The following is a 14,466-nucleotide window of genomic DNA, read 5'->3' as shown; positions in this document are numbered from 1 at the left end:
CTCTCTTATTTCGTTACAACAAAAGAAATGAAGCTAATATTCACGTTGTTTTTATGTTTAATTATTAGCATGGTGCTAATAACAAATAGCCAATCTAATCCAAATTCAAATTTACAGACTGATAAAGTAGACTACATTAATATGGATCCATGCAAAAGCGCCAATCCACCTGTGGAGTGCCAGGCTAACCCAAAGGACAGGCTGACTGATCGCCGTCGCTTTTGTTCACCATATACGTGCTCTAGGGGTGCCTAATCGATCGAGCTAGCTACACTACTGGCCATTGAAAGGCCCTAACTAGCTTAGGATTCATGTAACAAAATAACTGATGTGATGAAATTAAATGTTGTGTGTATTTTGAAAAAATGGGATTTAATTTTATGATTCAAAAAGCATGTATGTGTACCTTAGCTTGCATATTGTAGGCGTCGTATGAGTTCGTATGTACATCCGCTTAAGCATGAATATTGATTTTAATTTGCAAATGTTTTAATGTATGGTTGTTTTGTTTTTTATTATGTTCCACCCGGTTTACCCTTTGGGCCAATCTGGATTCGGGGATCAAATGTGGGTGGTTAGGTTTCAGTCCTCTCCCAATTGTTGTTGCGAGGGATCGAACACAGGCGTTCGCTGAGGTACTGTTATCAATAATATACCACAACAACCTAATCAGCGCGCCTTTTTTGTACAAGTATTAAATTCTAAGAGACCGTCTATTCTGAAACTGGTCTCAAGCGGTCTCTTAGATGATATATATTCTTTAGGTGGTCTCTTAGATGATATATATTCTTTAGGTGGTCTCTTAGATGATATATATTCCATAACAGTGCTTTAGAACAAAGAGACCTGTTGTTTTTCCAATTTGTACTTTTGATCAAAGATATCTATTGTTACCATAACAGGTTGCTTAGACAATCTCTTTTTAAAAAGATATTTCGTTACTCAATTATAAGCCTTGTTGTCGGAAGATAGTGTTACAATAGTTAAATGGTTTATTAACTCAATATTTAGTTTGGAAAAAATTATTACGCTCCACATATTACTTTGTATTTTGTAAATTTTTTTTATTAAACTTAATTTCCTACCCCCATTACCCAAATTCTGGATCCGCCATTGTATAAAGCCACTCCGCAAAATTAAATTACATACACTATGGAATGTTGTTAAAGGCGGTTGGTTGATTATTTTGATTATGAATGAATTTTTTTTTTATTTTTTATTATTGTTTTTAACACGGTAAGATCAACTGGGCCCCAACCGAGAGCTCCTATACGTTTTACGTAGTTACATTTGTACAAAGTCAGGACAAATAATCCTATACGTTTTACGTAGTTACATTTGTACTTTATGTTTCAAAAAATAAAAAAAAGTGGTCAATGATAGTTGATGAAATAATACCGAACTACAAATAAAAGTCAAAATATTTGGAGCGAGGAATAACCGTGACTCTATCTTTCTTTCAAAAAAATAAACATGTGAGTGAGGACTAAGGACCTATTCTCTCAGCTTAATATCAGTTGAGTTCAATTTAGTTCAGCTCTTAATTTCCTTATTTCATAAATAATTCATTTTAGCTCTATTTAGTTCAGTAAATGACAATAGACCCTGAGAAATAGCCCTTGTGGTTCTTTAAACAACAACAACAACATCAAAAAAACAAAAAAAAAAAAAAAAAGAGTAAATGAAAATGAATTTTGAGTCCTTAAAAAAAAAAAAAAAAAAAAAAGAATTTTGATCCCGTGGATATTTGTAAGATCTAACAGTCACTGTCACGATAATATGTGTCATGAGTATTTCTCCTATGTAATATCTAACAGTCACTGTCACTGTCAGGATATAAGTTACTCCCTCCGTTTTTAAATATTTGCTCCATTTCTCTTGGACACGCATGCCGATGCTAATCTTTGAACACTAATATCTTTAATTATCAATAAGTGTAAATTCTAATAATTGAAAATTAATAATCTATTCATTGACATGATTCCAACAAGTACCCACAAGACTATAATTTTAATTATGTATAAATCACAAACATTAGTTAAAGTATGACAAATGAATAGTGCAAAAAATAGAAATGGAACAAGTATTTAAAAACGGATGGAGTACTACTTAAATGGTTTATAACACCTTTGCATAATCAATAACAAAATACTCCTTCCGTTTTAAAATATTTGCTCCACTTTCTATTGCTACCTTTTTTAAATACTTGCTTCATTTCCTTAATTGAAAAGATTTTACAATCAATAACATAATAATAAAATAGACATCAAGAATGACACGTGTTACATCTTGGTGCTGTTTTTACCCTCCAAAATGTTTTTAAATTTTTTTTATTCACTTCCTAAAAAAAATTCATTTTTTTAAATATATTGGTGATTCACTTTCTAAAATAAATATTCACCAAATCATATAATTATAGTATTCACTTCCTAACAAAATATTCACATATTTTCCTTATCTATGTTGTATAAAATATTATTTTATATCTTTTACATTTTGATTCGGGGCTCAATTCTATATATAAATTAAGATTCAAACCTTTTCAATATCATTTAAAGATATGAGGATTATTTTTTTGGTAGCTTTTGAATTAAAATTATTATTTGTTATAAAATTTTGTAAAAACCGTGCGCGACACGAGACTTAATTTACTCCCTCCGTTCTTTTTTATTTGCATCATTTTGGGTTGCACAAAGTTTTAGGAGAGTAACATAATATTGTCAGTGAGTGAATAAATTAATATAGTAAAAGTAAGATGGGACCATGAAAGAGAAAGTATGTGAGACAGGATATATTATAATTTTATAATTTTAGTGGGGACCATAAAATAGAGAGAAATGATAAATCAGTTGAGTGGGGTTTAAAGTAAGAGAGAGAAATGATAAAATATAGCATAAAGTTACCAAATATAAAAGTGATGCATTTAAAAAAAAAAAAAAACACCTCAAAAAGGAAAGTGATGTAAATAAATAAAAAAAAAACGGAGGGAGTATTTAATTAATTTCTCTCACCTAGTGGACCTAACATAAATCAAACTCTTATCTTCCAATTCTCTCCATGATTCCACTACTTTTGTTTTTTACAATTTTTTATTCTTCCACACTATCTTCATACTTTATTACTTTATCTAATTTCTCCTAAAACTCCGCACATGAAGAAATGGAGCAAGTATGTAAAAACGGAGGGAGTACTAAAACATACACCAAGAATAACACGTGTTACTTTTTAGTGCTGTTTTTCTTGAAAAATTATTTTTCTTTAAGAAAAAATTGCAAAAAACCACCTTTTATAACAACTTTTTTTGTAAAAAAACACCTTATAAAAATTTTCTTGTAAAAACACACCTAAAACCACTTTTGTTTTGCGAAGTAACACCTTAACCCAGTTTTCGTCCTTTGACTTGGTTTTCAGGCATTGCCTTGCACGTGAGAAGCACGTGTACCGGTGAGTTTCCCCCTTTTTTTTTCCCAATTTACCCTCCATTTCTCCAATTTAACTTTCTCTCTCCTCCCTTCTTCTCCAACAAAGTCCCAATTATTCACCATTGATGAAGAAATCTCCATTTAATTTTTAAGCATGAATTGTTGCAATTGACATAATTTCGAGTAGGGTAAGTTGTTGTAATTACTGAATATCTTGTAAATTATGTTGGGTTTTCGAATATTCATAAATTAGGGTTTGTAATTGAAAATTAGGGTTCTTCGTTTTTGCCCACAAATGATGAAATTGAAAGTAATTTCGAGAGGCCAATGTACACCAATGTGGTCTTTTTTTTTTTTTTTTTTTTTTTTTTTTTTTTTTTGTATGTGCTTGCTCTATTGGGCTTCAATGGAGGAAGGGGATGAAGAGGTGAAGTGGGGTTTTTGAATGGATGGGGCTGAATGAATAGGGGTGGAATTTTCATGGGAGCAAATTTATTGGGTGAAATGGTGTTGGTGATAGTAGTAGTGAATTAGTGGTGGTGGTGAGTTGGTGTTGGTGGGGGTGGTAGTGAGGTGGTGGTGGCGGTGAGGGAAAAGAGAAAAAAAAATAAAGGAAGAAGATCACATGACCCACACGTGCAAAGTCAATGCCGGAAAACCAAGTCAAACACCGGAAACCGGGTTAAGGTGTTACTTTGCAAAAAAAAAAAAAGTGGTTTTAGGTGTGTTTTTACAAGAAAATTTTTATAAGGTGTTTTTCCACAAAAAAGGTGTTATAAAAGGTGGTTTTTTGCAATTTTTCCTTTCTTTAATTCACTTCTTTCAAAAAATTCACTTTTTATATATTTGTGATTCACTTAAATCATATTATTGTACTATTCATTTTCTAAGAAAATATTCACATATTTTTCGTATCTTTTAATTTATTTTATAAAATACTACCTCCGTCCTTTTTTGATAGTCCCTTATGGAAATTTTTCACGGGAATTAATGAACACAAATAAGAATGCTTAAAGTACATTGAAAAAATGAATTGACATTGGGTATGTAAAAAAGTAGAGAGAGAAAGTAATAAAAGTACATGGAAAAACAAAATTTACATGAGAAATTTAAATTTGTATAAGTATTATTGCAAATTGGAGGGAATTTTGGTAAAAAATTAATATTAATGGTTGTTGAAAAAAGCAAATGGGGTGAACATTTTGGAACTAAAATTTGTCCATAAGGGACTATCAAAAGGGGACGGAGGGAGTATTATTTTATACTATCTTTTACTTTTTGGTTCGGAACTCAATTCTGGTTATAAATTAGGATTCAAACTTTTTCAATTTCGTATAAAAATTTGAGGATTATTTTTGATAGATTTTGAATTAACATTACTCGTATAATTCTTTATAAAATTTTGTAAAAACCGTGCATGGCACGGGACTTAATCTAGTGACATTATAGTTTACGTCTTGTGCACCCTCATACAAGCACAAACAAATAAACAGAACTAGAACTAGAACTAGGATTTAATTATTTCTTTATTGATGGTGTCCTTAATAGTACCAAATATATTGCAGTACTCACAACAATAATATATTACATTCCTAATTATTAATCACAGAGTAATAATCAGGAAACTTATCAACAAAGACTTCCTTTCCAGACAAGAAGCCAAGATCTTGTAGAATGTCAACACATACCAAGGCCAACACGTCTTATTATAAAGAACACCATAGCAAGCTTGTTCTCACAGCAAGTCGCTCAAGAACACAACCTTTGCTCAACACCGGCTGCCAATCTACCAAGTTATACTTGCTAGGCTTGCAATCCTAGCACAGAAAAAGATAGTGTAAATAATTCTAGCTATGATGATATAAATTCAAGTATAGAACTAATAAATTTTATTTTTTTTTCTGTGGTAAGGAGAAGACTTATCCTAGGAGGGGGACTTAGGAAACCCCTCCAGCACTCCTAGAATAAGCTTGGTGAGATTCGACCCCTAACCCTATGCCTGGATAACAGAGAACTAGCCAACTATTGTAAGTTTGTAACCTCCTATCTCTTATAAAAGGGGTGCAACAAGGGAGTATAGCAACTAATATACATGCCCCTAAAATAACAATTATAGCATTAGAAACAAAACCATTCAAAAAAACTTAACACAAGATATTTTAGACATTATGGCAAGAAAAAGATGTATTGGCGAAAGAATCCAAGGGTCATCTCTAAAACTTACTGTATTTGAATCTCAACAATTGGGACAAAGTCACAAAGGGGGACAACTAAACACTAAACACTATACAATGGAAAAGGAGGAGATCCTAAAGATGGAGAGCACTATACAAGGGACACACCATATCAACACCTTTGTTAATCATGTTTACAGCTAATTAGAGCGTGCTCTGCTTATTCTAAAATGACATAAGTTGAATATTGAAATGTATTAACCAAGCAAAGAGCATCTTGAGATATACCAGACTACCAGAGGATTAAAACTTTTCAAAGAATTCCAAAATATGGTTGCTTATTTCTTCTGGCTTTTCTTGATTGATGAAGTGAGCAGCTCCTTCCATTACAACAAGCTCAGCCAAAAGTGGTACTTCTCTCTTGAACCCACCCTTGTGTAAGTAATCCTTCATGTGTGGAAAACTATAGGTTATGTCCAGCTCCCCCAAAATGAACTTAACTGGTACTTTGACTTGCACCCCTGTCCATGGTGCCATGAGCTCCCAAGTCCTACCAATAAAAAAAGAAAGTGTACAGCATTAATAAATAGTTCATTATTCTGTGGCCTATAAAAATTGAAATGCCACAAAATCATATAATCAACACATTTGCATTGGGAACCTTGTTAGTCCTAAGAAATAAGTAATGGATTCCCGGTAATTCAAATCCTAATTGCCGTGAAAATGAGTTTATGAGTCAGCACTAACATGCCGAAGCTATATATATCGATTTTGGGAAAAACTAACTATTTCAAAGGCCTATAATGGTCTACCAAAATAAAAGAAGACAATGTTTATAAATGCCCTTTCTTTTGTTCTACAATGTTCATAAAGATTCACGAATGCAAATGGATATGGTTCATACAAGCCTCAATTCCATGTCTCTAGAGCAAACACTTGGAACCTTATTGAATGATTCTTGGTGAAAATACATAGTCAATTGCCAAAAATTTAATCAAGTAAGCATTTACCTGACACTGTGAATTCTAGCAATGAGTGTATGTGTATCCCTGACACTGTATAAAATAGCACTAGAGATACATATACTTTAGCATAATGGCTTATGCCTCATCACACCATCTCAAGTTCAAGCTAGTCTTTAAGTGATGTAAAAGTGTAAGGACAATGATCACACAATAAGAGTCTATTAACAATTCCAAGACTAAGGAGAAACATACAGGTTCATGGCTCGATAGTAGTTCAGACCACCAGTAAAGCCTGTCTGTTTGAACTTTTCAGCAAAATAGTTGATGTCGTCCTCTGAAAGCCATGGAGGCAAAGTAATAGCCTTTTGTGCACTTGCTGCCATTTTCCCTTTAGGTATGCAAGGAGGCTTTGGATCACGGGATACAAGAAATTGCTTCATTAATCTAGCAGTATCGATACTATTAAATTCTTCCTCCATCTCTCCAGGTTCCTACAGTATGACAGTAATTAGTCAAGGATGCACTGTAATGAGGATACTATTAAATTCATGTAACCTCTGGGACTACGCCAGAAGGTAAGTGCAATGAAGATACGATTCGTGTCCATACTTATCAAAGAGGAAATGAGCCAATAACTGATTCGTCTGATAGTTGTCCAAACAATGTTGCCAGAGCGGGCAACTGAACTACCAATGTAATTAACTTCAGTGAAATAGGCAAATAGCTTCTGAGCAGAATACACAATAGTGCATTTCATTGAGAGAAATGTGTTTCAATAAGAAAGAGAACTATTACTACTCCATAATCCTCCGTATTCGATAATTGGCAGTCTATTGACTAAACAGGTCAAAATCATCATCAGCCAAGAAAAAAAAAAAAAACCAAACATGTTAAGCATCAATCAAATTAGGGTTAAATAAATAGATTACTGGAAATAGTTAATTAGCCAGAACTAAATTCGAGTAGCGTACCAGGTTGAATTTGTCCTCATACACCAAAAAGAAGACTTACAAGCCATCAAATAATTCTCCATAAAAACCCCATCAATTTATTTATCAGTAAATAACAAAAATTACAGTTCTAATTCAAAAGAGTAAAAAGCCAGCATCTAACTTTTACAATCCTACATATTCATTTGCTATCAACATAGCAATTAAATGGGAAATGGGGGTATATACTATATAGTATACACCCAATGAATGTACATAGAATATCAATGAAGGAAATTCTCAATTGGTAGTTTATTTTCACTCAAAAATCCATTTTTCCACTCAAAATCAGAAACTGGGGACTTGGGGGTAGACTTCAATTCACTCAAAAATCAGAAAGAAAAAAAAAAAAAAAAACATTAATTACACAAACCACCAAAAAAATCAACTGATTTGCCTCTTTTGTTCATAAATCCAAGATCAATAAATGATCAAACAGTATTCAACAAACCACAAAATAGAAGAATTAAATGAACTAAACATGTCAACATCAAAAAGATCACGAACACCAACCAAAAATTACACAAAACATTCATTGATTACATAAAAAACACACTTTAAAAAAAAAAAAAAAAAACCAAAAAACTACCTGAAATCTACAGATATAAAAATCATCTCCAAGAGCTTTACGCAACCCATCAACAGGTTTCCGATTAGGGTTCCTCGGCGAAAACGGAACACTCAAATTAACCAAAGCCTTAATTCTATCAGGCCGAAACAGAGCGAAATGCCAAGCAATAATCGCACCCCAATCATGACCCACCAACAAAACCTGCTCAATTTCGAGAAAATCAAGGAGAGAGATTAAATCTCCGACGACATGAAACGAGGTGTAGTTCGACGAACACGGCGGCGCGTCGGTGTCACCGTACCCACGAAGGTCCGGTGCGACGGCGCGGTAACCGGCGGCGGCGGCGGCAAGAAGCTGGTGACGCCATGAATACCAGAGCTCGGGGAATCCATGGAGGAAGAGGATTGTTGGTTTTGTGGGGTCCCCGATTTCTGCTATGTGCATGTTTATGCCATTTACTGGGATTTTTCTGTGAGAGATTTTGTCCATTTTTTTTTTCTGGGTTTTTTTTGGAGGAAGAATTTCTGGGGTTGTTTATGATTGGTGAAGATTTATATTTGTGGGTTTTTTTGTTTTTATGGTTCAGTGAATTTGTTCCTTCACTTTCGGGGGGAAATGAAAAGGAAGAACACGAGAAAGAAGATGAATCAATTCAAGTTTCACGTTGGAAAATTTGGGACCTTTGACTTTTGGTATAGATTTGTGCCACGTGGCGTATTGCATGTGTATTTTAATCGTGGGAGAGAAAAAAAGAAAAAAAAAAAAAAAAGAGAGAGAGAGAGAGAGAGAGAGAAAAGCCAAGTTTGTCGTCACCTTGATAAATTTAGAATGCAAATCAAGCAACAAAATTGTTATTAGAAATTAAGGTTATCTGAATAGTCTAAAAGTTTTCTTGTGTACGTATGATAAGGGTGAATTTGCTGAATGAAAATAAACTCAGAAGAACAGAGGAAATGAACCAGAAAAGAAACGTGAGGAAGAAGAAGATGATTAGAGAGAGAGAGAGAGAGAGAGAATTAGAGAAGAGAGAGATAGGGAGATAAGATTGTAATTATCATTATGATTATGATATTACAACCACTAATTATATATTACAGCTCAGCTTGTAACAAATTCAGACAAAAAGCATCTTCTTGTAACAAACTAGGAAACGACAAAAATGAAGCTGCTAACCAACTTTCCCGCCAAAAGTAACAACTTTCATACAATGAATTTATTTAGCCAAAACTCCTATATCATACCCTCCCCCTTTAAGAGACTTGCCCACAAGTCAGGTGTGAGGAAAACCTGGGAACTGAGCTTCAAAATCATCTTTTGAAATCCAAGTAGCATCATGAGTTGGAGCATTCTGCCACTGAACTAGAAACTGCTGCTGAGGGACACCAGCAACATCCAAAACCCTGTGCTGAACAATTGCAGCAGGCAAGACAGGTGTAGTAGTGTCATGCTCAACTTCAGAAGGGATCTGAGCAACTTGAGGCAGGTCACCTCTGAATGGCTTGAGTTGTGACACATGGAAAACATTGTGTATCTTAGCTGAGTTAGGTAATTGCAGCTTGTAAGCCACTTTGCCAACAGCTGAGAGTACTTTGAAAGGCCCAAAATACTTAGCAGCAAGCTTATTGTTGCTCCTGAACTGCACAGATTGTTGTCTGTATTGCTGCAGTTTTAACCAAACCCAATCATTTACAGCAAAAACTCTCTCAGATCTCTTCCTATCAGCTTGAATTTTCATTCGATGCTAAGCCTTTAATAGATTACCCTTGAGAACTTGAATCATAGCTTCCCTTTTTTGCATACATCTATCAACTACAGCATTGTGAGACTCACCAGGTAAGTAAGGGAGATGCAAAGGAGGGGGCTGATTATAGACAATATTATAAGGTGTCATTTGAGCAGCTGAGTGAAAATGAGTATTGTACCACCATTCTGCCATAGGTAGATACTTGCACCACTCTTTAGGGCAGTCACTAATCATGCACCTCAAATAAGATTCCAAACACCTATTAACAACCTCAGTTTGACCATCTGTCTTTGGATGATAAGCAGAAGACAGTAGGAACTCAGTGCCCTGAAGAGAAAAGAGACCCTTCCAGAATTGACTCAAAAAGACAGCATCCCTATCACTCACAATACTTCTAGGCCAGCCATGTAATTTAAAGACATAGTCTAAAAAGGCCCGAGCTACATCCACAGCAGTGAATGGGTGTTTCAGAGAGATAAAATGGGCATATTTGCTCAGTCTATCTACCACAACAAAAATAACATTCTTGTTCATAGACAAAGGCAAACCAGAAATGAAGTCCATGGATATATCAGTCCAGACTTCATCAGGAATTGGTAAAGGCTGTAAAGAGCCTAGTTTGGCAGCAGTATCATACTTAGAAGCTTGGCACACCACACACTTTCTAACATACTGACTAACATCCCTTGTCATGCCCCTCCAATAAAAAAGTGACTGCATTCTCTTCAAAGTATGTTCCCTGCCAAAATGTCCTGCCTCTAGAGAAGAGTGATGCCATTGCAGGAGCTTCTTTTTCCAAATATTATTTGGACCAATAACCAGCTTTCCTTTTCTTCTCAGTAAACCATCTCTCAAAGTGAAGTGAGGTATAGATTGCCCTTGCTGTAACTTGTTCAGAATAGCAGTAGTGTTATCATCTAGAGTGTAACTAGCCTGGATCCCCTGAGCTAAGTTAGAATCCACAACAGAAATAGCCATGAGAAGAATCTCTGCATCAGGAAGCCTTGACAAAGCATCAGCAACCAAATTCTCTTTTCCAGCCTTATATTGGATCTCATAATCATAGCCATTTGAGAGCCAAAATTGCTGAAAAGGTGTAGATATTTTCTGCTGTAAGAGCCATTTCAAGCTCTTTTGATCTGTTTTGACAGTAAAATGAGCACCCAACAAGTATTGTTCCCATTTTTGAACAGCAAAAACCATAACAAGCAATTCTTTCTCATAAACTGATAATTTTTGCCATTTAGGACCAAGTGCCCTGCTAATAAAAGCAATAGGGTGATTATCCTGCATCAACACAGCACCTATTCCAGTTTTAGATGCATCTGTCTCAACCACATAGGTCTTTGAGAAATCTGGAACAGCAAGAACAGGAGTAGAACACAGGGCAGCTTTTAAAGCCAGAAAAGCAGCCTGAGCATCATCAGACCAATCAAAGGCACCTTTTTTCAATAATTCAGTCAATGGTTTTCTAATGATAGCATAACCCTTGACAAACCTTCTGTAATAACCAGCAAGCCCAAGAAAGCTCCTTAGATCCTTCACATTGGATGGACTAGGCCAAGAGTTAATAGCACTAATTTTGCTTGGGTCAGTTTCAACACCCTTAGCAGAAATAAAGTGTCCAAGGTACTCAACTTTCCTTGTAACAAATGAACACTTACTGAGCTTAGCATATAGAGAATGCAGCTGCATTAACTCAAGCACACTAGCCAAATGAGACCAATGTTCATCCAAACTTTTGCTATAAATGAGGATATCATCAAAGAAAACCAGCACACACTTTCTCAAAAGTGGCTTGAAAACAAAGTTCATCCAACTTTGAAAAGAGGAAGGGGCATTAGTTAAGCCAAAAGGCATAACTAAAAACTCATAATGCCCCTCATGAGTCTTGAAAGCAGTTTTAAAGACATCATTAGGGTGAACCCTTAACTGATGATAACCTGCCCTGAGATCAAGATTGCTGAAAACCACAGCACCAGCCAATTCATCAACCAATTCTTCCAAAACAGGAATTGGAAATTTGTTCTTAACTGTCTTGTTGTTCAACTCCCTATATTCAACACATAATCTCCAAGACCCATCCTTCTTACCCACCAAGACTACAGGAGAAGCAAAGGGGCTTGAACTAGATTGAATAATGCCTCTATCAAGCATTTCATAGACTAACTGCTCAATGATATCCTTTTGTTTTAAAGGGTATCTGTAAGGTCTAATGTTTACAGCAGTACTTCCAGGTACTAAAGGAATTCTATGATCAAATATTCCTCTGCTAGGAGGTAGATTAATTGGATCTTCAAAAATACTAGCAAATCTGGTTTTCAAAGCAGTTAAGGCTTCAGGTTCAGGAACTTCCTCAGAAACTTGTAGCAAACAAGTTGGGACAGCAGATGGCATCACATTATTCACTTGCAACAAGCAGAAATGAGCTACATTAGTGAGACACTTTGCAGATGGAGTTCCTTCAATCACCTTAACTTTCTGGAGTGGAACACCCTTTAGTTCAATATTCCTGCCCCCAGAACAGAATCCCATGGTCAACTGCTTGAAATCCCAAGAAATAGGGCCAAGAGTACTAAGCCATTGAACACCCAATACCATGTCACAGCTTCCCAAAGGGATCAACATCACATCAGCACAAAAATCATGACCACCTAGCTGCCATGTGAAGTTTCTGCAAATTGATTGACAACACAAGTGATTCCCATCAGCTACCTGAATTGATTGGTCAGGAATCTGCTCAGTCACACAACCCAACTTGGCAGCTAGATGCAAATCCAAGAAGTTATGAGTACTTCCTGAATCTATTAAAGTATGCAGAGGTAATCCTTTCACCAAAGCCTTCACTCTCATAGTATTAAAGTTCTGGCTACCTGAAAGAGCACACCAAGAGATCCTAGGGTCCAGCTGACAGTCCTCAAGTATCTCCTCCTCTAACTGAACCACAGCAGCATCAGGTTCATCCAATCCTGGGATCTCAATAGTAAATAGTTGTGACTCTTTGAATTTGCAGACATGATTTCTGTCATATGGGGCATCACAATAATAGCATAGCCCTTTTGCAATTTTCTCAGCTCTCACAGTAGCAGGGACATATTTGGGTTTAGAAAAGGGTGGTTTAGTGTTTGAAGCAGGAAGGGTCGTGGGGGTAGCCGAAGGTGTTGGTAGTAAAGGTGGCTTAGAAAAATTGGAAGTGAAATTGGGTTGAGAAGATCTGGGTGGAAAGGGTTTTGTAGGTTTAACAGAATTAGCTGCAATGGATTCATCCTGCAAACGAGCATATTCAACTGCAACCATCACAGATTGAGGCTTAAAAGCTCGCACAAATGGCCTAACGCCAGGCTTAAGGCCACCAATAAAGCTCTCTAGCAGGTACTTCTCAGGTAATGACAGAGAATTTTGCAGCATGATGGCTTTTAAATTTTCAAATTCATCAATGTAGGTTTCAATGCTATCAGTTTGCTGGAGTTTATTAAAGTCCTCAACCACATTAACACCCACCTCATCCTTAAACCTTCCATTCACATCAATCACGAAATCATTCCAATCTACTACAGTACGGGTAGATAAATAGCTAGACACCCAATTTTCAGCCTTATCAATCATATTGAGTGAAGCTAGATCAACTTTTTGATCATCAGGAATTTTACAAAGAGTAAAATATTTGCAGCATTTTTTTATCCATAATCTCGGGTTACTACCATCAAACTTAGGGAAATCAAGTTTAGGAATATACCCCAGTTTAGGCTGATTAATACGATCATCAGATCTAGGTGATCTGGATTCCACCAGTTGATCCTTCATTGTTTGCATCATGTGTAGCAGATCTTCAAACTTCCGATTAGAAGTCAGGGCCAAATCTTCCAGCCTCTGATTTGAAGCTAGTGACTGAGCTTCAAGACGCTTCTCCAACGCCTGCAAATGAGCTTCCATCCCTGATACTCGAGTCGAAAGTGAGGGTGCCAGACTGTGCAGAGGGAACATCGGTGGCTCTGATACCACTGATAAGGGTGAATTTGCTGAATGAAAATAAACTCAGAAGAACAGGGGAAATGAACCAGAAAAGAAACGTGAGGAAGAAGAAGATGATTAGAGAGAGAGAATTAGAGAAGAGAGAGATAGGGAGATAAGATTGTAATTATCATTATGATTATGATATTACAACCACTAATTATATATTACAGCTCAACTTGTAACAAACTCAGACAAAAAGCATCTTCCTGTAACAAACTAGGAAACGACAAAAATGAAGCTGCTAACCAACTTTCCCGCCAAAAGTAACAACTTTCATACAATGAATTTATTTAGCCAAAGCTCCTATATCAACGTACGTATACAAATGTAAAATTTTGATAGAAAATATTTTTACTCCTTCCGTTTTTAAATATTTGCTCCAATTCTAATAATTTGCTAATGGTGTTAACGGTTAGATAAAAAAAAAACTACAATATTTTCCTTTACTTGTGTCATCTAATATTTAATAATTTGCTAATGGTGTAATAGTATACGTCATTTTCTGCATCCAACTTCCAAAGTTTGTACAGCTTATTGCTCTACTAAAAATTTATGCGATTGATAGCATCTAAGCAATAATTTGTGCT

General features: G+C 35.6%; 2 protein-coding genes across 2 annotated transcripts; both read right to left on the bottom strand.

Moving 5' to 3' along the window:
• Positions 1–4,872: 4,872 nt before the first annotated feature.
• LOC145617968 (epoxide hydrolase 1-like) lies at positions 4,873–8,766 on the bottom strand. Its single transcript, XM_081672740.1, has 4 exons — positions 8,140–8,766; positions 6,814–7,052; positions 5,885–6,146; positions 4,873–5,239 (listed from the first exon to the last, which is right to left on the bottom strand). The coding sequence occupies exons 1-3, from the start codon at positions 8,608–8,610 to the stop codon at positions 5,900–5,902; spliced, it is 957 nt and encodes a 318-aa protein (XP_081528866.1). The 5' UTR covers positions 8,611–8,766; the 3' UTR covers positions 4,873–5,239; positions 5,885–5,899.
• A 625-nt stretch (positions 8,767–9,391) lies between these two features.
• Positions 9,392–9,856, bottom strand: LOC145616821 (uncharacterized). The gene has a single exon (XM_081671545.1). It carries the CDS (start codon positions 9,854–9,856, stop codon positions 9,392–9,394), a length of 465 nt encoding a protein of 154 aa, XP_081527671.1.
• Between the last annotated feature and the right edge of the window lie 4,610 nt (positions 9,857–14,466).

Source organism: Chenopodium album, chromosome 26 (genome assembly GCF_948465745.1).
Source record: "Chenopodium album chromosome 26, dcCheAlbu1.1, whole genome shotgun sequence".
Taxonomy (NCBI): Eukaryota; Viridiplantae; Streptophyta; class Magnoliopsida; order Caryophyllales; family Amaranthaceae; genus Chenopodium; species Chenopodium album.
Note: the sequence above shows the minus strand (reverse complement) of the source record. Positions and strands in the feature narration are given on the sequence as shown.